We start from the raw sequence: 24,495 nt of genomic DNA, 5'->3' as shown, positions 1-24,495 counted from the left end.
GGGGGTCCGGTGACTCACTGGGCCGCTCCCCGCCGGTTCCACCCGACACCCACGGCCCAGCCGGGGGTTGCCCGCGCACACACAGCGGGGCGCAGCCACGGCTCTCCGCATGGGGATGGAAGGGAGCAACCCTCCCGTGTGTCACCCCACCCCGGAGCGGGGGGAGGGCGGGCAACAGCTGCGGCTGAGGCTGCGAGCCCTCGACCCCACTCTGCATCACAAAGGGGCTTTGTCTGGGGCTTTGTGTGGGGCTGGCAGGAGGGAAAGAGAATGGAGAGAAGAAAGTACCGGGGAGGAGGAGGGGGGGAAGGAAGGGTGGTGTGCAACGGAGACACCTCCCCAGGCTGGACTCCCCCGTTCCCTCCTCAGAACCCCCCAAGAACACAGCTCAGCAGCTCCCGGCTTTATTTTGGATGGAGGAGGGACAAGTTATGTGAGCACGGGGGTCCTCGACACCACTCAGCGAGAGGGGGACACATGGGGGGTCCCGGCCCCACTCAGCAGGGTAGGGAGGACATATAGGAAGAGACAGTGTCAGTTCTTTGTGGCACTGAGGGGACAGACCGTGACTCCCCTCCGAGGCAAAGACGATGGCAAAGGGCACAGCCTGGCGATGAAGGTGAGATGACTCAGGAGGCCCCCAAAGTCCTTGGGGTGCAGGGGGACACCCTCAGACCTCCATGTTCTTCATCTGCTCCTCCAGCACCTGATCCCGTCCGCCCCCTGCCTTCTTCTTGCCCCCCCCTTCCTGCTGCTTCTTCTGCTTCTTGGAGAGCTCCTGCTCAATGGGTGCCGGCTTGATGAACGGAATCAGCTCCCGCAGGTCTGGGGAGACAATGGACCCCTGTCACATCCCCCTTCCAAGGAGCGGGGGTAGGGGAGGGCACAGGGGGATGTTACCTGGGGGCATGAAGTTCTGGAGCTTCTCAGGGATGCGGATGCCCTCAGGGGTCTGGTGGTTCTCCAGGATGGCGCAGATGGTGCGGGTGGTAGCACACATGGTGGCATTCAGCATATGCACAAACTCTACCTGTGGCAGGGAGACACAGAGAATACGTGTGACATGGGAAAAGCAAAGGAACACAGGAAGAACCCCCCCATGCCCACTATCCTCACCTTGTCCATCATCTTCTTTGTCTGGCCATAGCGGATGCGCAGGCGCCGGGCCTGGTAGTCAGTGCAGTTGGAACAGGAAACAAGCTCACGGAAGGCGCCAGAACCAGGGAACCAGGCCTCCAGATCCAGTTTTTTGCTAGCTGCGTGGTTCAGGGAGCCTGGAGGGGGGACAGTTCTGAGTGGGGGGTCCCACTGCCATCCTGAATTTGCCTATCCTGGGGCAGAGTGTAGGATGAAGCCTCCAAAGTCACTCCCACAGCTTGGCGCAATCCAACACGGTTTCCTGCTCTGCCATAGTGATATGGGGTTACGTCTCAGCCATGGAAATGTGGGGTCAACAAGCCACAAGTTGTTTGGTCATGGGGATGTGGGAGTGTGGGAATCCTGACTGGACACGGGGATGGGGAACTCCTGCTCAGCCACAGGACATGGGGTTCCTCCCGTGCCATGGGGATATGGGGGTCCCACTTGGTCACAGGAATGTGGGAGTCCCTCTCAGCTATGGAAACGTGAGGCTTTTTCTCAGCCACATGGACATGGGCTTCCCACCTGACTATGGGGAAATGGGATTACACCATGGGGATCTGGGATTCCCGCTTGGCCACAGGGATGAGGGATTCCTGCTCAACCGTGGGGATGTGGGGTTCCCACTAGGCTGTGGGAGTGTGGGGTTCTCACTCTGCCAAGAGGATAAAGGGGTCCCACTCAGCCACAGGGAGCTTTTAAATGAGACCTTTTTCTTTTGAGCATTTCCAGGAAGAGCTGGGACATTCCAATTGTCCCTCTGGAAGGGACAGCAGGAGCAATCCATTCCAGCAGTGCCCACACCTGCTGCCACTGACCCAGAGCAAGGTGGAGGATTCCAAAGAAAACAAAATGTCCCCTTCTCTTCCTCCTCAGTATGGGGACAGCAATGAGCCAGGACAAGAAATTGCCATGCTGGGAAGAAGGTCAGGGTCCCCCTCGACCCCTCATGGCACAGGAGCCCCTACCTGAGACAATGTTGACGATGTGGTAGGGAATCCCAAGGGACTGGTAGAATTCCTCAGCTGTGGCCATCATCTCCTCAAATATCTCCCAGGATTTATTGTCATGGGGGGAGGAGTAGACAAACTGCTCAATCTGCAGCAAGAAATTCCACAGTGACACAAGGTATAGCTCCAATTCCCACTGGAAGCCCATGGTGACACCGGGTACAGCCCAAATTCCAACTAGAACCCGAGTGACACCCAGTACATCCTAAATTCCAACTGAAAACCTGCGGTGACACTGGGTATAGCCCAAATCCCCATCAGAACCCCACAGTGACACCCGGAACACTCTGAATTGCTGCTGGAACATCATGGTAACATCCCAAATTCCCATCAGAATACCAGTTACACCTGGTACATTCTGAATTGCCACTGGAACATTTCAGTGACACTGGCTACACCCTGAATTCCCATTGGGAACACTGCAGTTGACACCCAGTACACCCCAAATTCCCATCCGGTTCGCCCCATGGTGACCTCCCGTACACTGAATTCCTGCTCGAACCCCACAGTGACACCACATACACCCTGAATTCCCACTGGAACACCACAGTGATATGGGGTATATACTCCAACTTCTTGCTTGAACACCACAGTGAAAATGGGTACACCCTGAATTCCTGCTGGGTATGCTGCAGTGGCACCAGATACACCATGAATTCCCACCGAAACATTCCCACTGGAACCCCACAGTGATGCCAGGTACACTCTGAATTCCCACTGGGACCCCACAGCAACCCTCAGTACACCCTGAATTCCTGCCAGGACCACTCCTTCACCTTCTCGAACTGGTGGACGCGGAAGATGCCGCGGGTATCCCGGCCGTGGGATCCCACCTCCTGGCGGAAGCAGGTGCTGAGCCCCGCGTACTTGAGGGGCAGGTCCTCAGGCCGCAGCCACTCGTCGCGATGCAGGGCGGCAATGGGCTGCTCTGATGTGGCGATCAGGTACTTCTCGTCAATGGAACTGTCCTCAGCCCGCTCACTGCCCTTCCCAATCACCTGCAGGGGACATGAGCCACCCGCCCTCTTCCAGCTGCTCCTGCACCTCCAGCTGGGAGGTTTCCCAGGGCCAGACGGTTTGGGAGTTCATCACAGGAGGAGTTTGTTAGTCCTTCAAAGGGGCTGATGGCAGGGACAAGTCACCTGTATCACCCGTAGAGATGGACCTCAGAGATGAGCCACCTCCTTGTCACGTCATCACCATTACAAGCCATCTCCTTGTCACCTATGTCACCCATGGACCCCAGAACACGTCACCTGCTTGTCACTGCACTGCCATCACATGTCATCTGCACAAACCGACCCCAAAGATGAACCACCTCCTTACCACCTCATCCCCATCATGTGGCACCCATAAACATGGACCTGAGATAAGCCACATCCTTGTCACCGCATGTCACCAGTAGAGATGGACTTCAGAGACCAGCTGTCTCCTTGTCACCTCATGGCCAGCACAGTGTGTCACCCATGGAGATGGAACTGAGATGAGCCACCTCCTTGTCACAGCAGTGTCCCCACTGTTTCCCATGGAGGTGGACCCTCAAGACAAGCCACCTCCCTGTCACATCATCACCATCGCAACATGCAGATGGATCCCAAAGAGAGGGAAAGAACCACTGCTACCATTGCTGCCACCACCACAGCCTTGCCAGAGGGCAAGGCTGCTTGCCAGAGGGCAGAGGCACCTGCTGCCTCCCTCCCCATGGGAGTGGCTTGCTCTCAGGTCCAGTTCCAAATCTGGAATCCCTTACCTTGTAAAGCTCCTCATCAAACTGGCTGAGCTGGGCCACCTCCTGCATCACCTCCTTGCGCATGAAGAAGGGGGTGTACACCGGGGTGTACCCCCGGGCACGGAGGCTCTGCAGCGCATACTGGATCAGTGCCTGCTCCAGGAACACCAGCGGGCCCTGGGAACAAGGGTCACACTGCCTGTCACACACACACCCCATTGGGCTGCTCCTCCTTGCTCAGAGTGCCCAGGAGACATAAAGCCCACAGAGCTGCAATGGCTGCCAGGCTCAGCATCACCCCAGACTGCAGCAGGAATAGATCCTGATGCACCACTGTGGTCAGAGTCCATCCCATATCCCTACCATGGAGGCTCCCATCATCCGTCCCAGGAGAATCCAAGGCTCCTGTCCCTCCTCATTCCCCTCTTAAACCAATCATTCTGGGGTCACAGCTCTCACCTTAAGGAAGTAGCCACGGCTGCCAGCCACCATGGCACCCTTTTCTCCCTCATAGCCATCCACCATCACCACCAGATCCACATGGGAATACTTCTTCCTGCAGCTGCAGTCACCCCACACCCGCTCCACCTTGTTGTCCGCATCCTGCAAGAACCCAGAGAAAAAGAGGAGTGGGGGCCTATCACCTCCTCAGTACCCTGCAACACTGTGACACTAGACCCTTAACCACACTGGGCCCAGTTTGGGAGCTCAAACTCCAGCCTGCAGCTTATTGTGCAGCCACTTGGCAACGAGCCTGGCACAGTAGTGCTCCTCCTGGCAAATATTCCCGTGGGATGAATAGAGGCAGCAGAGGGAGACCCGTCCCCACTGCAGGAAGCGCCTTTCCCATGAATTCCTCCAACAATGGAGTGCCTAGTGTTGTCTGAGCTGCTCTTTGTCTGATCCCAGTGGGAACTACTGCCTTGTCATGCAGATTTCCCTCACCCGCCCACCCAGCCAGCTCGGCTTGGGGGGATGTCCCACTGGGTGCCCCCTGCTCCCCACTGTGAACTTCCTGGCTCCACTGACCCAGCCCTACCTCCCTTCCCGTGTCTCCTGTCTCACCTCGTCATTGCTAATGGGCACGGAGGGGTGGAGGAGGTTCCCAATCTCCCGAAGGCTCTCAAAACGTTCAGCCTCCAGCCGCAGCCGCTCGGAGTCACACTCCAGGATGGCCTCATCAATGAGCAGCCGAACTTTCTTTATCTGGGATACCTGGAGGCACTGAAGAGAGACCTCTGGATGAGGTGGGGGAGGGAGAAGACCACCAGGAAGAGGGGCCTGCTCATCCAGCACAGGGAATCCTGGGCCCAGCACAGTGAATTCCAGACCCTCAAGATATTCTGGAGTGAGTCCCTGGGCTGGACACACTCAAGAACAGCCTGAAGGGACAAAGAGGCAACAAGCTAGGCTCTGGAAGGCCTGAGCTGCTTCCATGGCAGCCAGCACTACACTCATTAACCAGTGTTGGGATCGAAGCAGGCAGGGAGGGACCCACTGAGAACATGGAAGGACTAAGGCTGCTCAAATTCCCAGGGATGAGCCCCTGACTGACACAGAGCAATGCTGGGGAGATGAAGGACACTGAGGAAGTTCAGCTTTTGCTGGTGTGGAACTGGGAGATAAAGGACCCTCCCAGCTGGGGCATCAGGCCCCCCCTCATTGCGGGGGGGCACCAATTTGGACAAATCAGGCAAAGCTGTGGACAAGCTGTAGGTACAGTGGAGGGAGCTGGGTTTTCACTCACCCCCAGGACATCAGCCGTGAGTTCATCCAGGTTCTGTGCACTCTCTGGTACCGACTCATCTGTCCCTACTGGTTCCTTTTTCTGCAGTGGAAGGAAAAAGGAACCCCAGGAGAGTTAAAGAGTAAAATTCCAGGAGGAAAATATCCCTCAGTGACACAAGGGAGAGGCTGGAGGGATGGGAGAAGGAGAGATATCACCAATTGGTGATGTCCCACCCAGGGCACTTATGCCCCACCTTCATCTTGTCCCCAATGGTTTTGCTGCACAGGTTCTTCAGCTTGTTCAGGTTGTCGGCACGAAATCTGCCTGGAAAAGAAGGCAGTGGCTGTCACCTGGAGTGGGAGAAGGGCTGGGGCCCCCATCTGGTGCAGAGAGGTGATATGGAGCCCCCACAGGAACAGCAGTGAAGGTGGCAGCTCCAGGAATTCCCACAGGCACCAGGCCTGGGGGTTTGGGGAGAACAGAGGTTGATCGTGTGGAACAGAGCTGCAGGGAGTAGGGATGTCATTGGAAAACACCTGGAGTGACATTGCGCTGGGACCCCCATGCCAGGCTGGAAACTCCCCTGATGTACTGGGACCACGCTGGGATGGGACATCTCAACTCTAAGATGAGAACTCCACACTGCAATTCCCCATCCTGGGCAGGAACCCCCACACTGAGATAGGACCTCCACACTGGGACCCCAATGAGGGGATGAGATCTACCACACTGGGCTGGAAGTCCCATACCAGGCTGGGAAGTATGCACTGGAATAGGATCCCCACCCCATGCTGGGATCCCCCATATTGCGCTGCAACCCCCATGCTGGATTGGGAACCCCACCCTGCCAAGATGGGAATCCCTCCATCAGGATGGGACCCCCCCATATCAACACAAGATCTCCATACTGCACTGGAATCCCATCCCCCCCCTCCCCCTCCCCGCAGTGCTGGCTAGGACACTCATACTGGGCTGGGATCCCCACACCAGACTGAAACTCCCCCATGCTGCACTGGGACTCCCATGCCAGGATGGGATCCCTCCCTCCACAGGCTCAGAGCTCCCCCATGCTGGGACTCCCCTGTCAGAACGGGACCCCCACACTGTGCTGGGACCCCACACTGTGACGAGACCCTCAGCGGGATGGGATTGCTAAGAATTGAGCAGACTGTGGGATCTGAGGCCACAGTGATGAGATTCAGGGGCTGTTGGATGAGGGGAGCATGGATGTTACATCCCCCTTCATGACCCCAGGGCTGGAAAGGGCAGAGCCCAGGACCCGGGGCAGCTCAAGCTGGGGACACCCAACGCCGAGAATGTGCCACCCCACTAACGGAAGGGATCAGTCCCCAGGGGATCCAGAGCTAGGGAACACATAACAGGACATGGCACGGCAAAGCACGAACTTCACGGCACCGGCGCCGCGGGATTGCATCAGCCGGCGCATCCCGCCAGCCTGCGTCACCCTGCCACCTCCTGCAGCCACCCCCCGTTCTCCAGCACCGCCGTCCCGGGGACACAGAGCCTGCGGGAAAGGGGGCTGGGAAGCGGCTGATCCCGTGGGTTGAAACGCTCTGGGATAAAATGAGGCCACGGCCGGAGACAGAGATGCTCGGGCAAGATCCCACAAAGACATCAAGGCGAACGCATTAAAGGGGGGAGCCCGAAGCGCCGCTTTCATCCTGCAGCAGTGGAATGCTGGGGTGCCCTGGGAATGGCGGGGTTTGGGAGTACCCATTCCTCCCGCCGCCCTCCAACGCCTCTCCACATCCGGCACCTTCTGACGGAGCTGGATGTGGATCCCGTTGCCCTGTATCCCGCCAGGAGCCACGAGGACATGGGTCCTGCTCCACGCCCCCACTCCCCCCCCGCCAGCCGTCCTGGTGTGGGTGTACCCCAAATCTAGGGGTGGCACTGTCTAGGATCCTCCCCTCCCCGCTAGAGCCTGTGGCAGTGCAAGGAGCGCATCCCTGGGGATCGCAATGGGACGGGATCTATGTGCGGGCTAAGAGGAACGTGGGATCTGCCCCCCAGCCTGGCAGGAGGGAAGGCGGTTCTAGTGGGAGAACTTCTCCCACCTCAATCCCTGGGATTAGGGGCCAGGGGGGTCCAGTCAGGAACAAGCCCTCAGTCTCTGCTGCGATCTACCCACAGGATCCCGTCCCAGAGGGGAATGATCCACCGGCGTGATCCCCGAGTACGAATCACCAAACAGGAGAGGAGAGTGGGAAAGACCTCCCCTAAAGGTCACCCCATCTCAGCGAGAAGGCTCGGGGATCAGTGTGGGAGCCGGCTCCAGGTTCTCAGGAGGAAGGAAGAGCGGGAGAGAGGGAGCCTTGGGGGACCCTCCATCCTCGAGAAGGGGGGGCGATGCTGGGGGGATCCCATCTCCTGCGGACCGGTCACCAGGCTGACGGGGTAGGGGAGGAAAGGCACCGGGAGGGGGAGACATGCCCGCGTGTGACAAGGGGGTGACAAGCCCTGGGGGGACCCCAGCGCGAAGGTTCCCTCCCGCTCCACCCACCCCCACGTACACCTCCGCCAGGCGCCGTCCGCTCGCACCAGCGCATCCACCAGCGCGGGGTCCTTGAAGCGCTTGCGCTGCATGTCCCGCACCATGGCGGGGTCTCCGCCCTTGTCGGCGCGGAACAGGTCCAGGTCCAGCACCATGACTGGTGATGGCGGCGGCGGCACCGGGAACACCGGCGGGGACAGCGGCTCCGCGCGCGTGCGCGGGAAGGGGCGTGGCCGCGGCGCTGCGGGCGGGGCTGCAGCAGCGCCCCCTGGTGGGTTGGAGGTGGCGCAGCAGGACGGGAGAACGGGGGGTGGAGGGGCAGGGGCAGTGCGGGAGCGGTATGGAGGGTCTGGGGGCCCGAGCCGTCCGAGCATCCCTGACCCCACCAAGGGGAGTTCCAGCGGGTCTAGAGGCCCAGGCAGGGCGGGAGGACTGGGGTATCGGGAAGGTATGAGAGGGTTTGGGGAGGATATGGGGGGTCTGGAGCAGCCCGACCAGTCCAAGCATCCTTGAGCTCCTCCGCCAGAGGGGTCTCCGCGGTTCTACCGTCGCACCCCGAGCACACCTGGGGCTCCTCAGCCACATCCCAGGGATACTGGTGGGCTCTGGAGATCTCCTACCCGAGGATGCCCCGCACCTCAGGTGTTCACAGGGCTGTGAAGGGCTGCCCCACACCCCTCTATAGCACCCCATGACTGTGCCTGTCCGTGGCACTGCATGTCACCCCATGTCACCCCACTGTCCCTCCTTGGGGGTCCCAGCGGGGTTCTGTTGCCTCCACCCATGTGGGGGACCCTATACCCCTTCCCCTATGAGGAGATGTGCAGATGGAAGACAAAATTCTGCTGCACCCCCCCCATGTGCACCCCTACCCCACCCCTGGGCACCCATTCCCACTTGTGTGACACCCTGCACACACACCCACACTCTTCCCCCACCCATTTTGGGTGCCCACACTCAGCTACCTGCACCCCCTCCTATACGTGCCCCTCCCGCCCTGTGTGCCCACACACATGGAGCCCTTATACAAACCCCACTCCTGTATTTGGCATTTTTGGGTGCTCGGGATGGGGAGGACACAGAGGGGGGCACGGGTGGGGACACACGTACAAAAGCCATAACGAAGCTCCGGTCCGAAGCGGGTCCCTAAGGCCACGTTGGGGGGCACCAAGGGGTGGGCTGTGCGTGCCACCTCCTTCCCTTCACAGCTGCCCGGGGGTGGGGTGTCTGTGGGTGCCTCTGCCCCGTCACAGCTCCCAGGCGGGCTGGGGGATGCGAGGGTCCCCCCCACTGTCCTCTTACAGCTCTCGATCAGTGCTGCAGGATGACGTCTTGAGTGGGACTGAGTCGAATCCATCCGGCATTCGCTGTGGGGTGGGAAAATTGAGGCCCAGAGCTCTCCTGTGGTGGGGAAACTGAGGCCCAGAACTCTCCTGTGGTGGGGAAGCTGAGGCCTGGAGCTCTCCTGTGGTGGGGAACTGATGCCCAGAGACCCTCTTGGAGTGGGGAAACTGAGGCCCGGAGCTCCCAGGGGTGGGGAATTGAGGCACAGGCCATCCTCAAATCCCACCCCCACCCGGCTTGTCCGGTGGTTACTCTAGGGTTGTTTCCATCTCCCCACCCCTCACCTTAGCCGTCAGGGCTTTAAGTTTTCCAAAAAGTGACATTTCGGTGGCAAAGAGCAGCTCATCCTCCGCATCCTCCCCCTCCATGATGGCGCAGCTGTCAGGCGACGTTGCCTCACTCTCCCGGGCCGCCGTGTCCATCACCAGTTTGGAATATTTGTATTCCAACCTGGGAATGCAGGCAATGCCATCACTCTCCCTGAAACAGTGCTAGCCCCCTTGTCCCCAAATCCTGCCACCAATTGCTCACTTTTGAGTCTTTTTCCAGAAATAAGCAGCAAGCGCAGCCAGCAAGATGGCCACGCATGTCCCAGTGGAAATTCCCACTTTTAGCCAAAAATCCACACTCCGGCACGCCTGGATCACCTGCGGTGGCAGGGCATCCCCACCGTGGCACAGCCGGGGTTCCCGCCACACGTAGGTAGTTTTCTGGTGAGGAGGAAAGGGGATTCAGAGGCTGCGGGAGCTGCAGCCCAGCCCAGGACACGGGGCGGTACCTGAACGCCGCCGATACAGGCGCTGACAATGGGGCGGTGGTGGGAGCTGGAGCAGCGGGGACATCCCTCGGCCGTCACCCACAGGAAATGGAAGGTGCAGCCATCGCAGGTGCCCTCGGGGCATTTGCTGCGGAAGGACAAAAAGGAGGGACTCGGGTGGTGGTGACACCCCAAAGTACAGCCAAGGAGACACCCCAGGGTCGAGACACCATGACAGCGGTATCCCCAAAGTGAAGCACCCCAAAGAAGTATCTACCCATGACAGCAGAAGACCGTGAGGGTCCCCAAACCTCCCCCGGGGTCTCCTTTGTTTCACTGCCAACCTGAGGACATGCAGGGCACCAGTGACACAGCCAGGATGACATCTCAGCATGAAGGACTCTGACACCATGTCAATATCATCCCCAAAGCGAAGCACCTCAGGGACACCAGCACCCATGACAGCAGGAGATGTTTGGGTAACTTTGGGAGTCCCCTAAGCCCCCCTTGGTGTCCCCAGTGTCCCATTCTCCCCACCTGGGAACAGCCAGGGTGACACTGACACTTGTGACAGTGGTGTCTCCAAAGCAAAGCACCCCAGGGATGTGCCCAACCTGACAGCAGGAGATGGTTGGGTCACCCAAACCCCCTTTCGGGGTCCCAAGTGTCCCCTCCCCACCTGGGGACAGCCAGGGTGCCAGTGCTGAGTCGCAGGGGGTCACAGCGCAGGCGGATGGTGGTGGCCCGGCCACCACTGCAGGGCTGTGTCATGTCGTTGGACCTGCCAGGGGACATGGGGGGTCAGGAGGACAGCAGGGGCACTGTGTGGGTGTCACTCCCTGTCACCTGCTTGCACCTGAAGAAGAAGATGATGTCAGGCAGGTCAGGGTGGCCAGGGGGGAAGAGCTCTGGGGGAGACACGATGCTGTCCAGCACAGAGCTGGTGGTGACACCTGCAGAGAGAAAGGGATGTCTCCAGTCCTACTGGGGTGTGTACTAGTCCCAGTGTCCTAGTGTCACCAGAATGTCCCAGTCCTTCTAGGGTGTCCCAGTGCCACCAGGATATCCCAATCCCAACAGAGTGTCCCGGTGTCAGTGTCCCAGTCCCACCAGGGTGTCTCAAGTCACACCATGGTGTCCCAGTCCCACTGAGGAGTCCCAGTCCCACTGGGGTGTCCCAGTCCCACCAATGTGTCCCTCTGCAGTGTATCCCAATCCCACCAAGGTATACCAGTGACAATGTCCCAATCCCAAACAAGGTGCCCCTGTAGTGTCCCAGCCCCACAAGGGTGTATTTCAGTCCCACTGGGGTGTCCCTGTGCCACCCTGTGCTGAAATGTCCTAGTGCCAGTGTCCCAGTCCCAGCAGAGTCTCCCAATCCCACCAGGGTATCCCACCCCCAGTTCCACTGGGGTGTCCCAGTCCCACTAGGGTGTCTGAGTCCCACTGGGGAATCCCAGTGCCACTGGAGTAGGCTACTCCCTGTCTTCCTGTCCCAGCCATGTGTCCTAGTGCCACTGGGATGTCCTGGTCCCTGTCCTGCCAGGGTGTCCCAGTCTCAACAAGGTGTCCCATTCTCAGTGCCACAAGGGTGGCCCAGTCCCACAGGGGTGTCCCAGTGTTGGTGTGCCAGTGCAGCCAAGGTGTTCCAGCACCTGTCTTGCCCATGTGTCTCAGTGGCCCCAGGGTGTCCCAGTGACTCAGGGCACCCCTTCTCCTCCTCCGCCCCTCCCCCTGACTCTGCTCACCCAGCAGGTGGTCACCCAGGCTGATAGGCTGAGAAGACACAGCTGCATGGGCTCCAGTGACATCAGGGGGCACCAGAATGGCCTGGCACACATAAGAGGTGACTACACGGGCAGGGCTCCCCCGACCTGCCATCACACTGTCAGCACATGAGGCCATCTTCTTGCCCTGCAGGGACACACATGACATGTGTGTGGGAATGTGTGTAAAAGGGACTGGCATTTGGGTGCACAGGGCTGTAGGTGTGCAGGTGTGGCTGCACGAGTGTCCACATATGTCTGCATGAGTGTTCACATGTGTCTGCACAACTGTGGAAACAAGTGTGACTGTGCATGTTACTGCACAAGGGTGTGTGTGTGTGTGTGTGTGTGTGTGTGTGTGTGTGTGTGTGTGTGCAGATGTGACTGAATGTACGCATGTATTTGCACACCTGCATGTGTGAATGTGTGTTTGCATACATGTCCTTGTGTTTGCATGACTACAAGCATGTGTGCCTGTGTGTGCCCACCTGCATGACCCTGTCCTATCCATGTGCCCAGGTGTGTGCCCATGTTTGCCCATCCACATGCCCATGTGTGCATGCATGTTCCTGGGCCCTCCTGCCTACGTGTGCCCAACTGTGCCCACTTGTGTTCCTGTGCCCACCCTCCTGAGTGCCTACCCATATGCCCATGCTTGCACTCGTGTTCATGCCCACCCACTTGCATGCCCATCTGTGTGCCTGTGTTTGTACTCATGTGCCTGTGAGTGCACACACACCCCCATGTGTGCTCATGTTTGCACTTGTTTCCCATACATGCATGCACGTTTCTGTGCCCTCTGTGTGTATCCTTGTGTGCCTTCCCAGGTGTGCTCCTATGTCTGAATGTATGTTTCCATGGCCTCCTGCCCATATGTGCACACTCTCCTGAGTGTCCATCCATGTGCCCACGTTTGCACCTGTGTGTCTGTGCCCACTCCCCGGGTGTGTTCTCATGTGTGCACATGTGTTTGCCCACACGGTTCTCACCTGGTGCCCGCAGAGGCTAAGGCGGAAGTGGTGGCTGTAGCGCAGCCCCTTGGCAGTGAAGCTGGGCCTGGTGCCCACCCCGGCACCCATGCCCAGCAACGGGAACTCGAAGTGCAGCATCTGGCCTGGCAGTGGCAGTGCCAGGCTGCAGTTGTTGTAGCATAGCGATCGCAGCTGGGAACAGGGACAAGGAACTCAGGGATGGCCATGCCACCCACTGGGGACACCCTTCTGGGGACTGTTCTGAGGTGGCACCTCAGAGACAGCAGGGCCATGGTGGCACCCACCAGGGTCACCCACTGTCACCCATCTGGGGTAGCTGGGAGGGACTAGTGCCATCTCACTGGGAACAGCTGGGGGACTGGCATTAGCCACCCAGGATTAGACACTGTCATCCACCTTTTCACCCTCCCAGGGTGGCCAAAGGGCTGATGCCACCTCCCTGGAGATGGCCAAGGAGGGCAGGCATCACCCACCCAGGATCAGACACTTGCCCACACTGTCACCCATCCTGTCACCCACCCACAATGGCTGTAAGGGGCTAATGTCACCTCCAGGGGGACACAGTGTCATACAACCAGGATGACTGGGGGGGCTGGTGTCACCCTCCTGGTACTGGCCAGTGCCACCATCTGGGACATCTGGGTGTGAGGAAGGCTGGTGTCACTTCTCTGGGGCCCATTATATCACTCGTGGGGACACTTAGGGACACTTGGACCCCATGCCACCCCCAGTCACCTCATTGCTGTGTGTGCCAGGGCCACAGGGATGGCAGGTCGGTGTTCCGTCCGAGGGGTGACCCCGTAAGTAGGTGCCAGGTGGGCAGGGCTGGCAGGTGCCTGAGCTGGGGTCCATGGCACTGCCAGGGGAACATGGGGCACAGGACCCAGTGGGCTGAGGGGCACAGCGGCGGCAGAAGGAGGCCACCCCCCCCTGCACGTTGGTGACGTTGACACTGTAGAGCTTGGCCACATCACTGGTGAACCGCCGGCCCTGGCACCAAGAGCACCATCACCATCTGCCCCTCTGGCCCCCACCAGACTCCCCCAAAGTGGGGCCCTCCAGCCCTCCCAAAGCAGGGCCCCCTGTCCCTCACCGCCTCATGGTAGGGGGTGCGCTGGAAGGCCCAGGTGAAGCTCGTGGTCGCGTTCTTCTCCACCAGGTAGGTGTAGGATTGTTTCCCTGTGGAGCCTGTCCATGTCTCCACTGGAGTGTTGGTGCGTGAGTTGACACCCTGTGGGGACAGGGGCATGGTGGCACCACCCATATTCACTGTGTCCCCCCAAAACTGCTGTGTCTCCCCACTCACCACCATAAAGTAGAGCTCACAGCCAACGCTACACAGCGTCTCGAAAACGAAGGTGATCCTGGCCACCTCCCTGCTTTCTATGTCCTCCAGCACTGGGTTTGGAGGGCTGGGGACAGCATGGGGACACTTCTAGCTCTGCCCCATGGCTATGTCCCCCTGCTTCCTGGAGACACCCTGATGGTGGTCCCCACCTCACCTGAAGCCAGGGACCACCAGTGTGAGGATCATGAAGTCACTGTCAGAGGCTCCGGCTGCTGTGTAAATGTAGTCCCCAGCTACCTCCCAGCCTGCAGGGATGCAGTGATGCTCAGAGGGGTCCCTGGCAGTCCCCCAGTAGGGGACAGGGAAGGGACAGCCTTCTGCCACTACCTGCAATGCCCTTGTACTCGAAGTTGATGCCGCTGAGCACGGTGGTCTCCATGTTGGGGGGCAGTACGTTCCACCACTTGTACTCCAAGCCCAGCGCCGGCTCAGTGCCCTCTGGGCAGCTGAGGCAAGCTGGGGACAGGAGGCAACAGCCCTACACAGGAGTGGCACCCACCTCCCCCTCTGTCAGCCTGGGGTGCCCTGCTTACCCCTTGAGGCCAGTGATGGGGACAAGAGGGTACAGCCCTCCACTAGGGTAGTACCACATTCACCTCCCTGCAGAAGGGATACCCTGGTAACCACCTCTTGGGGACAATGATGGAGACAGGAGAGGACAGTTCTGTACTGAAGTGGCACCCACCTTCCCTTGGCAGCTCCAGGGATCCCAGTTATTTCTCAGGGACAATAACTGGGATGTTCTTACTGCATGCATAGGGACAGGCCTGCACCATGGTGGCACCATCTTTCTGTCTGTAAGCTTGGGGTGCTGTGGTCATCACTCAGGAACAATGATGGGGACAGGATGGGATAACCCTGCACTGAGGTGGCATTTACATCCCCCTGCCAGCCCCAGGGACTCCAGTTACTCCTTGGGGACAATAATGGGGATGTCATTATTGGAGCCATGGGGACAGGAGGGGACAACCCTGCACTGGAGTGGCACCCACCTTCCCCTGGCAGCTTGGGCTGCCCCCATCACGCTTTGGGGGCAATGATGGGGCTGCCTTACCGGAGCCATTGGAATAGGTGCCATAGGGACAGGGCTGGCAGGTGCTGCCGTTGCCTTTGGCGAAGCCAGGGTTGCAGGGGGGGCAGCGGGTCTTGACCCCCGAGGGTGGCAGCCGGGCCGCCTGCGGCAGCTCCTCACTGCAGATCTTGGGCTCTGCCCACTTGTACATCAGCTGGGTCTGCCGGGGGAGTGGGTGAGCTGGGGGGGACACTGGGGGACATGGGGGCCACCCCGGGGTGCCCCCGCATTACCTCCCCGTTGGCATCACAGGCTGTATGGGTATAGAAGAAATCCTTGTCCGTGCAGGGAGGGCGTAGCTTGCAGGACCCTGAGCCGGGCTCTGCCAAGGGGGGACACGCCAGGTGAGCCAGCACAGCCCGGGGACCCCAGCACTGTTCCCACCATGCAGGGTGTCCTTTTCTTCCCTCCCAGCCAAAGGGTAGTGGGTGCTCTCTGCTCCCCACATCATCTCTCCCTCCCCCAGGGCCACTCTTGCGCTGCAGAATGGGGGGACAAAGGGACCCCTAAGGGTGTTCCCCCTCACCAGCACAGGTGTCAGGTTTGTAAGGGGCCCCAACACTGTCCCCACCAGGGGATGTCGGGTCACCCCTGCTCCCCACATCGCCCCTCCCTTACCCAGAGTCACATATTAGAGGGACAGCTCTGGAGGGGGGAGCCCCAGGTGTCCCCGCTCACCGGCGTAGGTGTCAGGGTTGCAAGGCTGGCAGGCACTGGCCCCTTTGCCGGAGAAGGTGTCAGCAGGACAGGGTTGGCAGGCAGTTGAGCCGGTGGCAGGGGCGAAGGTGCCAGGCTTGCAGGGGAAGCACTCGGAAGTGAAGGCCACACCTGGGAGCAGGAGGGGGCTCAGGTAGTTGGGAGGGGAGTGCGCGGCTCCCGAGACCCCCCTCCTGCTCCCACCCACCTGTAATGCCGATGTTCCTCACCAGCACGGGTTTAGGCACCTTGGACCAGACGGAGAAGGCGGTGGTCCGCCAATACAGTACGTTGTTCCCGCGGCTCAGCTCCACCTGGGAGAGAGATCCCACGGGATCCCAGAGTAATCCCACTGCCAGGGACGGGTTTGGCACCATGGGTGGGGGATCCCGCTGCCGAGGAGGGGGTTGGCGCCAGTGGAGGGGGGTGTGTGACACCCCCATCTGTCACCACCCACTGCCCCCTCCTCAGTCTCGTGGAGCATCTTTTTCCCACGGGAGGGACAAGAGATGCCGGGGCAGCACTGAGGGACCTCCCCCCGGTGTCACCTCCCACCGGACACTCACGCTGTGGAATTCCCAGCCCTTCTCTGTCGTACGCATCCAGCGGGATTCCTCCACTGTGGGCTGGCACTGGTCGTTCTGCACCTGCAGGGAGAGTGTCAGGGACCCCATGTTCACAGGGACCCCGCATGTCTCCAGGGACACCCACTGTGCTCCCAGGGACCCTCCCATATTCCTAAGGACTCCTCCTCATGTCTCTATGAACCACTGCCATGTCCCATGAGGCTCCCCTCATGTCATCAGGGTCCACTCTCATGTCCCCAGGGACCCCTCCAAGTCTGCAGGGACCTCCATGATGTCCACAGGGACCCCTCCCATATACCCGGGAGCCCCTTCCCCAGGTCCCCAGAGACCCCTGTCACATCACTGGAGATGCCCTCAGGGACTCCTCCCATGTCCCCAGGGACCCTTCCCAGGTCCCCAAGGATGCACATCATGTTCTCAGGGACTCCTCCCATATCCCTAGGGACAAATATCATGTCCCCAGGGACTCCTGAGGAGTCCTCAGGGTCCCACTCAGTTCACAAAGGGACCTCTCCCATATACCTAGGGACCCCTTCATGCCATCTAGGACCCCCTCCTATATCCCAATGGACCTCTCCATGTCCCAAGAGACCCCTCCCATGCCCCCCAAGGACCCTCCCATGTCCCCAGGGACCCACACCCTCCAGCCCTGCCCCCATCACCCACGAAGAATTCGAAGACGATGCTGCTGTCAGGGTAGATGTACTCGAAGGTGACAGTCCCCGACTGCTTGAGGCTCACAGCATACATGAGGGTGGCCGTGCACTCATCCGTATTGGAGGCCACGTAGTCCCCCAGTGGCACCCACGTTGACCTGGGGCAAGTGACATGGCCCCAGGGATCCTGTCACCACTCTCAACCCCACAGCAGACAGGACAGGGATTGTAGGGACAGCTGGGAGGGTCCCCGGGAAGCAGGGGGGAAATGGGGGCCACAGGATCTTGGGGACAGCTTGGGGATGTGGCAAGATATGGTGGCTAGACACACATCCCTGGGGAGATTCTCTTGGCCCTGCTGAGAGCCATGTGTACTGCAAGTAGAAGAGAGTGGGGTCCCCCTCTTCTGGGAATGTGGCTGGATAAGGAACATGCTGCTGGGAGCAGGGAATGGCTGAGAGGGGCATCAATGGGGCAGTGTGGTGGTGTCAGTAAAACTGAGGGCTTGGTGGTTGTTGGTACAATCAGGAGGGCTCAGAGGCTGCCAGTACATCTAGGAGGGCTCAGTAGTGTCAGTGGTATGGCCACAACCAGGAGGGTTTGGTGGCTGTCAGTCTATCTGGGACGGTTTCATGGTTGATGGTACAACTGAGAGGGTTCAGAGGCTGTGATAAAACCAGGAGAGTTTGGTGGCTGCTGGTACAACCATGAAGGTTCAGTGGTTGGTACATCCAGGAAGGTTTAGACTGCTGATACCACCAGCTGGTGGGGAGTTCAGTAGCTGTGGAACAACTGGGAGGGCTTGGCAGCTGCTGGTACAACTGAGAGGCCTGGATGGCTGTGGTACAAGTAGAAGGGTTTGGTGGCTGCTGGTACAACCAGCGGGTGGGAGGTTTAATGGCTGTGGAACAACTGGGAGGGTCTGGTGGCTGCCAGCACAACCAAAAGAGCTCAGAGGTTGCCAGTGAGGATCAAAGGGCTGTGGTGGTAAAGGCACTGGCTGGTGGCATAGGGATGTAAAGACCCCCATGGGTGCTGTAGACACCCCCAAAGCTGCTGCAGGGACCTCCATGGGTGATCTGTCTCTAGGGAATGTTGATGCAGGGGGGTCCCATGGGGTTGGGGTCCTGCCACTTCTGGAGGGGCCGATGCTGCTGAGTGTTCCCTTGCTGTGACCAGGGTGCCCCTATAATGCCCTGTTGGTGTCATCTTCCGGGGCAGGATGACAGAAGGCTGTTGGGGCAACCAAGTGCTATGAATGCACAGGGGTGTCACACCCAGCCTGCTCACTGTGCCCCACAGCCAGACCTGACATGCCGGGTGCCCATGTGCTGGTATCACAGCCAGTGACACAGTGACTCACGCTGTGCAGTTCTCTGCCGCATTGCCAAAGCCGTCATCCATCTCCAGGTTGGTGGCCACATTGGCGAAGCCATGGGGCACCTCATCCCACTCATCAAAGCGGACACCAGTGCCCAGTGAGTAGGTGCCCACAGCGCAGGGCCGGCACGTCTGTGTCTGCATCTCCAGGAACTCACCCGCCTTGCAGGAGAATGCTACCAATGGAGACAGAGGGGCACAGGGTGTGGAGGGTCACCCTCGATCCCCCTGGTGCTGTTACAGCCTCATCACCCTCAGTTCTGCTTTTCCGAGTGCTCTCAGCTGCTGGAGGTGCTGGGATCCCCCATTCTGACCATTCCACAAAGGCAACCCCCCATCCATGACTTTTGGTACCTGATGCTCAGTTCTGCCCAATCAAGGCAGGATGTAACCCTCTGCCATGGAGCTGGGGCATTCCTAAGGTTTGGGGGCATGTGTTTGGGATTCCCATCCTGTCATCCCATCCTGGTGAGTGAGTTTGTGTGAAGGGGATTCTCATCTTGCTCATCCTGTCCTGGTGCATGTGTGGGATGAAGGGATTTCTGTCTACCCCAGCGTGTGTGTGTGTGATTCTTGTCCCTCTGATCCCATTCCATGACTGTATGTGTGATTCCCATCCATTTTATGCTATCCCAACGCCTGTATGTGTGTGGTTCCCATCCCTCCCCTCCCATCCCATGCTATTCTGATGTGTTGGGTAATTTCCATCCCTCTTATCCCATCCCAGAGAGTCTGTGTGTATGTGATCGCTACTGCATCCCATCCCAGTGTTTGTAGTTCTTCTGCCATCCTATCCCAGGGGGATTCCCATCCCACTGATCCCACTCCATCCTCCTGTTGCTGCCTGCACTGGAGCTGACACTTGCTTTGTTTGTCTCCCTGCTCTCTCCCTTCCCTCACCTTCATTTCCCATCCCTGCCATTCCCACCCGATCCAACCTGACCCCATCCCATTCCTGGTCGGAATCTCACAGCACTCAGTGCCCCTGACAGGGTCGGGCAGGCCGGTGCACAGTCCAGGCGTGTGTGGTACAGCCACCCTCCAGCGCGAGCCTGAGCTGTCACATGCTGTGTACTCGTAGTGGTACTCGGACTGCAGGAGACACAGAGGGAACATGGCGGGGAGCTGCATGCTGAGACCTCCTGGGCTGCCCCATATCCTGTGCTCCCTGAGAGGGGCTGCCCCTGGCTCCTGGGCCCGGCTGTGCCTTGAAGGGATGTTTTTGAGTTAAGGTATGGCAATGTCCTGCGGTGCCCAGGGCCTGGTGAGGGGGCTTGGGAGGCTGCTCAGGGTTGGGGGGATATAGGGGCGGGGGGAGTTCAGTATGGGCGGATGCTGGGAAATGGGGGTGCTTGGGTGGAGGTGACCTGGCTGGGGTTGCCCAGGATCCTTGGAGCACCAACAGCCCTGCAACCCCTCCCCCCGACGTTCCTGGGAGCACATGGCACTGTCACACCCCTCGGTGTGCCTGTCATACATTTTGCTCATAAAACAGCCATGGCACAACCTGGATACAGCCTGGGAGAACCCCGGGCATAGTGGGGGAGTGCAGGGGGGACTAGGGGGAACCAGGAAGTGCTGGGGACAGCAAGGGCACCACGACCCCACCATCCTGCCAGCTGCACCAAGCTGGGACTGGCTTAAGGCTGGTGAGCTGATGCCAGGGACAGACAGCGTGGGCACGGTGAAGGCCACATCTGGTGGCGGTGTTGGGGTTTGGGGTACAGGGGGAGCTCCCCATCCCTCCGTGGCAGCTCTGGGGTGTCAAGAGCCAGTGCTGTAGCTTCATGCTCCCAGCAGCTGCTGGAGCGTGGCAGGTTGATGAGAAAACAACTGCTTTGATGTTCCCGTCAGCTGGAAACACAGCAAGGGGGGGGGCGGGGGCGGGGAGGAAGAGGGGGATGGGGGTAGTGGAGGGAAAAGAGGGATTGAAGAGGTAACAAGGGTGTGAAGAAGGAAAAGTGGGGACAGAGAGATGCCTGCAGCACCACCTGCTCATGTACAGGCAGCATGGAGGGCCCCTGGCCCTGGGATGAGGACACAGAGGAAGGTCCCCATCACCCTGGGAGTACCCAGAGGGTCACCCCAACTTTCAGCAGCCCCGAACTATCACATTGCTCTCAGTCCCGAGGGGTTCCCTTGGGGAGAGGGTATTTTTTCTCTCTTTTCTAAACTTTTCCAGGTTTTTATTAAATCTACATAAATTGACCTAATTCAGCCCCAGGGTGGCTCTGGGGGTGGAGAACATGCCAAACTGCCACTGTCACTCTGGCCTGGCCAGGGAAGGAAGAAGGGTTTTCCCTAGTGAAGGACAGGGGACACCCCCTCTCGGGGACTGATTGCTCCTGGGGCAGGTGCCAGCCTCGGTCTATTGTTTCCAGCTCCGGATCATGGAACACGGACAAAAATGATTGGATCACAGAAAAAAAAATTAAAAAAAAAAATCTTGGCCCAGATTAAAAGCAGCTGCAGGTCTGAGGAGGGGGGCAGAAAAATGGGGGGAAGGTGGGACGGGATGGACAACCCAGGAAGAGTATTAGAGGGTTCACCTGCTGTCCCCAAGGTAGACAGATCCTGGTGACAGTTTTTCTTCACAGGATACTTTGGCCACTGTCTGCTGGGCTGGGAATGGCACGTGGCCATTGTGATTGTGTGTCCCGTCCCCCCCCCCGCTCCTTGTCATCCCCCCCAGCAGCACGGAGGGGAGTTGGGGAGACCCCAATGTGTCTGAGGGGTAGGGACTCGGGGACGATGATGGGGTGACGCCTGTTGGGGTATTCAAGGACACCCTCGGGGACTGGCCAAGCCCCTGGGAGCAAAGCCCCCTTCCCGGGCCCCCCGGAGGTCGGCCAGTCCCTCCCTGCTACAAGAGACGCCCCATGCTCGGTGCCACCGAGACCCCTGACCCCTACCTGTCTCCTCCATCCCATAGGGAGCGGCCTATCCGTGTTCCGGGACTCCGTTTTCATCTCCGGGGTGCGTGGGGGGAATTTGGGGGTAGTGGTAGTGGTGTGTTACCGGTTCCTCCCTTCCCTCCCCCTTCCCCCCCCCCCCATTCCCGGTGCCGGTACCTCCTTGCAGACATGTAGCTGCTCCCCGGTGCGTCCTGGTGACACGGTGACAGCCAGACACAGCGCCAGCGGCATCCACCGGGCTCCGGTATCGGCCATGGCGGCGGCAACGGCGGTGGCAACGGCGGCAGATCGGCCGGTGCGAGCACCGCCGCCGCGGCCCCGCCCCCGCCAACGGCCCGGCCTCCCCGCACCTGCCGCCACCTGCCCCCGCCCCCAGGAACGGCATCGGGAACAGAACCCCTGACATCGCCCCCGGGAACGAGAATAGGCACCGGGAGAGGAACCCGCGAGAACGACACGGGGCATTACCTCCGAGAACGGGCACCGGGAATGGAACCCCTGGGAACGGCACCCGGCATTGCCCCCGGGAACGGGCAGTGGATCACGAATAGAACCCCCTGGAACGGAAGCCGGCATCGCCTTCGGGAACGCTTGCCATGAGAATGGCAGCAGGAATGGGCATCGAGAATGTTATTCATGGGAATGTCACTGGGCATCGGTATCGGGAACAGAGACACGGGAATGGAAGTCCCAGGAACGGCACGCCCAAAGTTACTCCCGGGAATGGAAATGGGAACAGGACTCCGGGAATAGTATCCCGGGATTGGTGCTGGGCATCGGCACTGGAGTGCTATCCATGAGAACGGCACCGGGAACCCCATCATCGTCGAGAGTGTATCCCTGGAAACAGGACTCGGAATGTAATCCCCGGAATGTGTTCCCTGGAATGGCATCGGAATTTATCCCTGGGACGAAATTGGGAATGTTATTCCAGGAACAGCGCCATGGGGCATCATGCCCCTGGGAACAGCCCCTCCTCCCGCCCCTCCCGGGGCTGGGGGAGGACCGGGACATGGCAATGGGGAGTCATGAGCCCCCGCACCCCAGAGCCGCCTCCACCCCACCAGGGACTGTGTCCCATTTGTGTGTCTCCAGGCCACGTCCTCACAGAGCCAGGCCAGACCCACTGCACTGGGGACAGGACAGGGGACACATAAGGCTGCATATTCTGGACATGGGGGACACGAGGGACACAGGAACATCAGGGACACTGGGTACGTGTAGAGCTAGTACAGGGACACACGAGGATGGGGGACATGGGAGACACTTAGGAACACAGCTGATATGGGGCTACAGGAAGATGGGGGACATAGGGGGACATGAAGGACACAGCCAATATGGGAACATGAGGGACATGGAGGACACAACTGATCTGTGCACAGGGAGACGGGGAACACAGGCATATGGGGGCCACAGTCACAAGAGGACACGGGGAACAGAATAGCTAAGGCAGCTACTGTTGTAACAGAAGTTACAACTCTGGTAGCATAGGGTCACCCTGTGGGTTAGGGGACACTGGTGACACTTGTCCATCTGTGGTGGCACAGGGATGCCAGCAAGTACCATAACAGGCATGGGGGACACGGCCACAGGAAAGGATCATGCCTGTTCCCACAGCAGCATAGGGACAATCCCATGCCTACTGTGCCACAGATGGAGACAGTGGCATAGGGTGGCCACATCCCACAGCATCTGCAGTGTCACCTTGGCAGATGAAGCCTGCCAGGCACCATTAAGCTGATGACCCCCTGTTAGTGCCCCCACAGCAGGGCCACCATCAGCAGGCATCACAGCTGCTTCTCCCAGTAATGCCAGAATCACTGCTGTCCCCTCATCACCACCATGGCCTTGTCACCACCACAGCCATTCCCTTTTCACCTATGTGGCGGTCACTTTATGCTCATCCTCTTATCACCACTGTAGCCATCCCTTGGTCACCCACACTGCTGTCCCCTTGTCACGACCACAGCCATCCTCCTGCTACCACCACAGCTGTCCTGTTATCACCATGGCCATCCTCTCATTACCAGCACAACTGTATTCATCTACACCGTGGCTGTCCCCTGGTTACCATCACAGCTTTGTCAGCACTATGGCTGTCCCTCTTGTTACCACGGCCATGCCCCAGTAATCACCGTGGTTGTCTCCTTGTGGCCATCCTCTTGTCACCACACACCCTCAATAAAACACAGAGGCCATGCTCGTGGTGCATAGCCTTTGTGCCCCACACAGCTGCAGGGCCCGGTGAACGATTACCAGGATGGCACGGAGCGTGAGGGCCCCACAGGGGTGGAACAAATCCCTGCAAAGCCCGTACGGAGCCTGGTGCAGGGCCCGCTTCCGGCCTCGACACGTGGCCCGGGGCTGGATGGGCCGGGATGAAGCCGGGGCGTTTTGTCTCCCGTCGCTGTCGGGGCCAGGTCGGTGCCGGCCTCGGGGCTGCAGACGTGGGCGCGGGTCAGAATCGCAGGGCGCTCAGCGGCCGTAGCCTCGCCTATCTGATCGACTCATCCCACCCGGCCCAGCCGCACAGCGCCCAAGGGCTTCGCGGCGCTTTCTTCTCACCTCGGCCCGGCGGGGCCCGGCCGATCGAATAAGATCAACGTGTAGGGGGGAGGGTGGCTGACGCCTCGCGCGCACACTCGCGCGCACACGCACACTCGCGCGCACACGCACACTCGCGCGCACACGCACACTCGCGCGCACACTCACACTCGCGCGCACACTCACACTCGCACGCACACTCGCGCGCGCACACACACTCGCGCGCGCACACACACTCGCGCGCACACACACACTCGCCACTTCCGAGCCTGCCCTTTATATAGCGTGGCAGCGCGAAGCACGACGGGAAGGCAA

At 59.6% G+C, this 24,495-nt stretch overlaps 2 protein-coding genes and 1 non-coding gene across 6 annotated transcripts; all 3 read right to left on the bottom strand.

Moving 5' to 3' along the window:
* Positions 1 to 388: 388 nt before the first annotated feature.
* Positions 389 to 8,345, bottom strand: SARS1 (seryl-tRNA synthetase 1). Its single transcript, XM_063418380.1, has 11 exons — positions 8,143 to 8,345; positions 5,862 to 5,932; positions 5,627 to 5,707; positions 4,945 to 5,103; positions 4,339 to 4,482; positions 3,901 to 4,056; positions 2,927 to 3,148; positions 2,109 to 2,238; positions 1,117 to 1,274; positions 901 to 1,030; positions 389 to 825 (listed from the first exon to the last, which is right to left on the bottom strand). The coding sequence occupies exons 1-11, from the start codon at positions 8,276 to 8,278 to the stop codon at positions 671 to 673; spliced, it is 1,542 nt and encodes a 513-aa protein (XP_063274450.1). The 5' UTR covers positions 8,279 to 8,345; the 3' UTR covers positions 389 to 670.
* Positions 8,346 to 9,145: 800 nt separating this feature from the next.
* ELAPOR1 (endosome-lysosome associated apoptosis and autophagy regulator 1) lies at positions 9,146 to 21,983 on the bottom strand. 4 transcript variants are annotated; one of them, XM_063418376.1, is made up of 22 exons: positions 21,793 to 21,983; positions 19,693 to 19,813; positions 18,705 to 18,897; positions 17,352 to 17,499; positions 16,665 to 16,745; positions 16,307 to 16,412; positions 16,081 to 16,230; positions 15,636 to 15,724; positions 15,385 to 15,562; positions 14,658 to 14,786; positions 14,485 to 14,575; positions 14,289 to 14,394; positions 14,076 to 14,213; positions 13,718 to 13,972; positions 12,980 to 13,153; positions 11,973 to 12,138; positions 11,081 to 11,177; positions 10,904 to 11,005; positions 10,246 to 10,372; positions 9,999 to 10,177; positions 9,752 to 9,917; positions 9,146 to 9,601 (listed from the first exon to the last, which is right to left on the bottom strand). In XM_063418376.1, the coding sequence occupies exons 1-22, from the start codon at positions 21,889 to 21,891 to the stop codon at positions 9,422 to 9,424; spliced, it is 3,075 nt and encodes a 1,024-aa protein (XP_063274446.1). In that variant the 5' UTR covers positions 21,892 to 21,983; the 3' UTR covers positions 9,146 to 9,421. The 4 variants fall into 4 exon arrangements, with proteins under 4 accessions (XP_063274446.1, XP_063274447.1, XP_063274448.1 ...); XM_063418377.1 differs by having other exon boundaries at positions 9,146 to 9,538; XM_063418378.1 differs by having other exon boundaries at positions 9,146 to 9,490; positions 21,793 to 21,981.
* A 2,106-nt stretch (positions 21,984 to 24,089) lies between these two features.
* LOC134561580 (small Cajal body-specific RNA 2) lies at positions 24,090 to 24,394 on the bottom strand. The gene has a single exon (XR_010082950.1). It is a non-coding gene; the product is annotated as a small Cajal body-specific RNA 2 (non-coding RNA).
* Positions 24,395 to 24,495: the final 101 nt, after the last annotated feature.

The sequence above is a fragment of the Prinia subflava genome, chromosome 23, assembly GCF_021018805.1.
Source record: "Prinia subflava isolate CZ2003 ecotype Zambia chromosome 23, Cam_Psub_1.2, whole genome shotgun sequence".
Lineage (NCBI taxonomy): Eukaryota > Metazoa > Chordata > Aves > Passeriformes > Cisticolidae > Prinia > Prinia subflava.
Note: the sequence above shows the minus strand (reverse complement) of the source record. Positions and strands in the feature narration are given on the sequence as shown.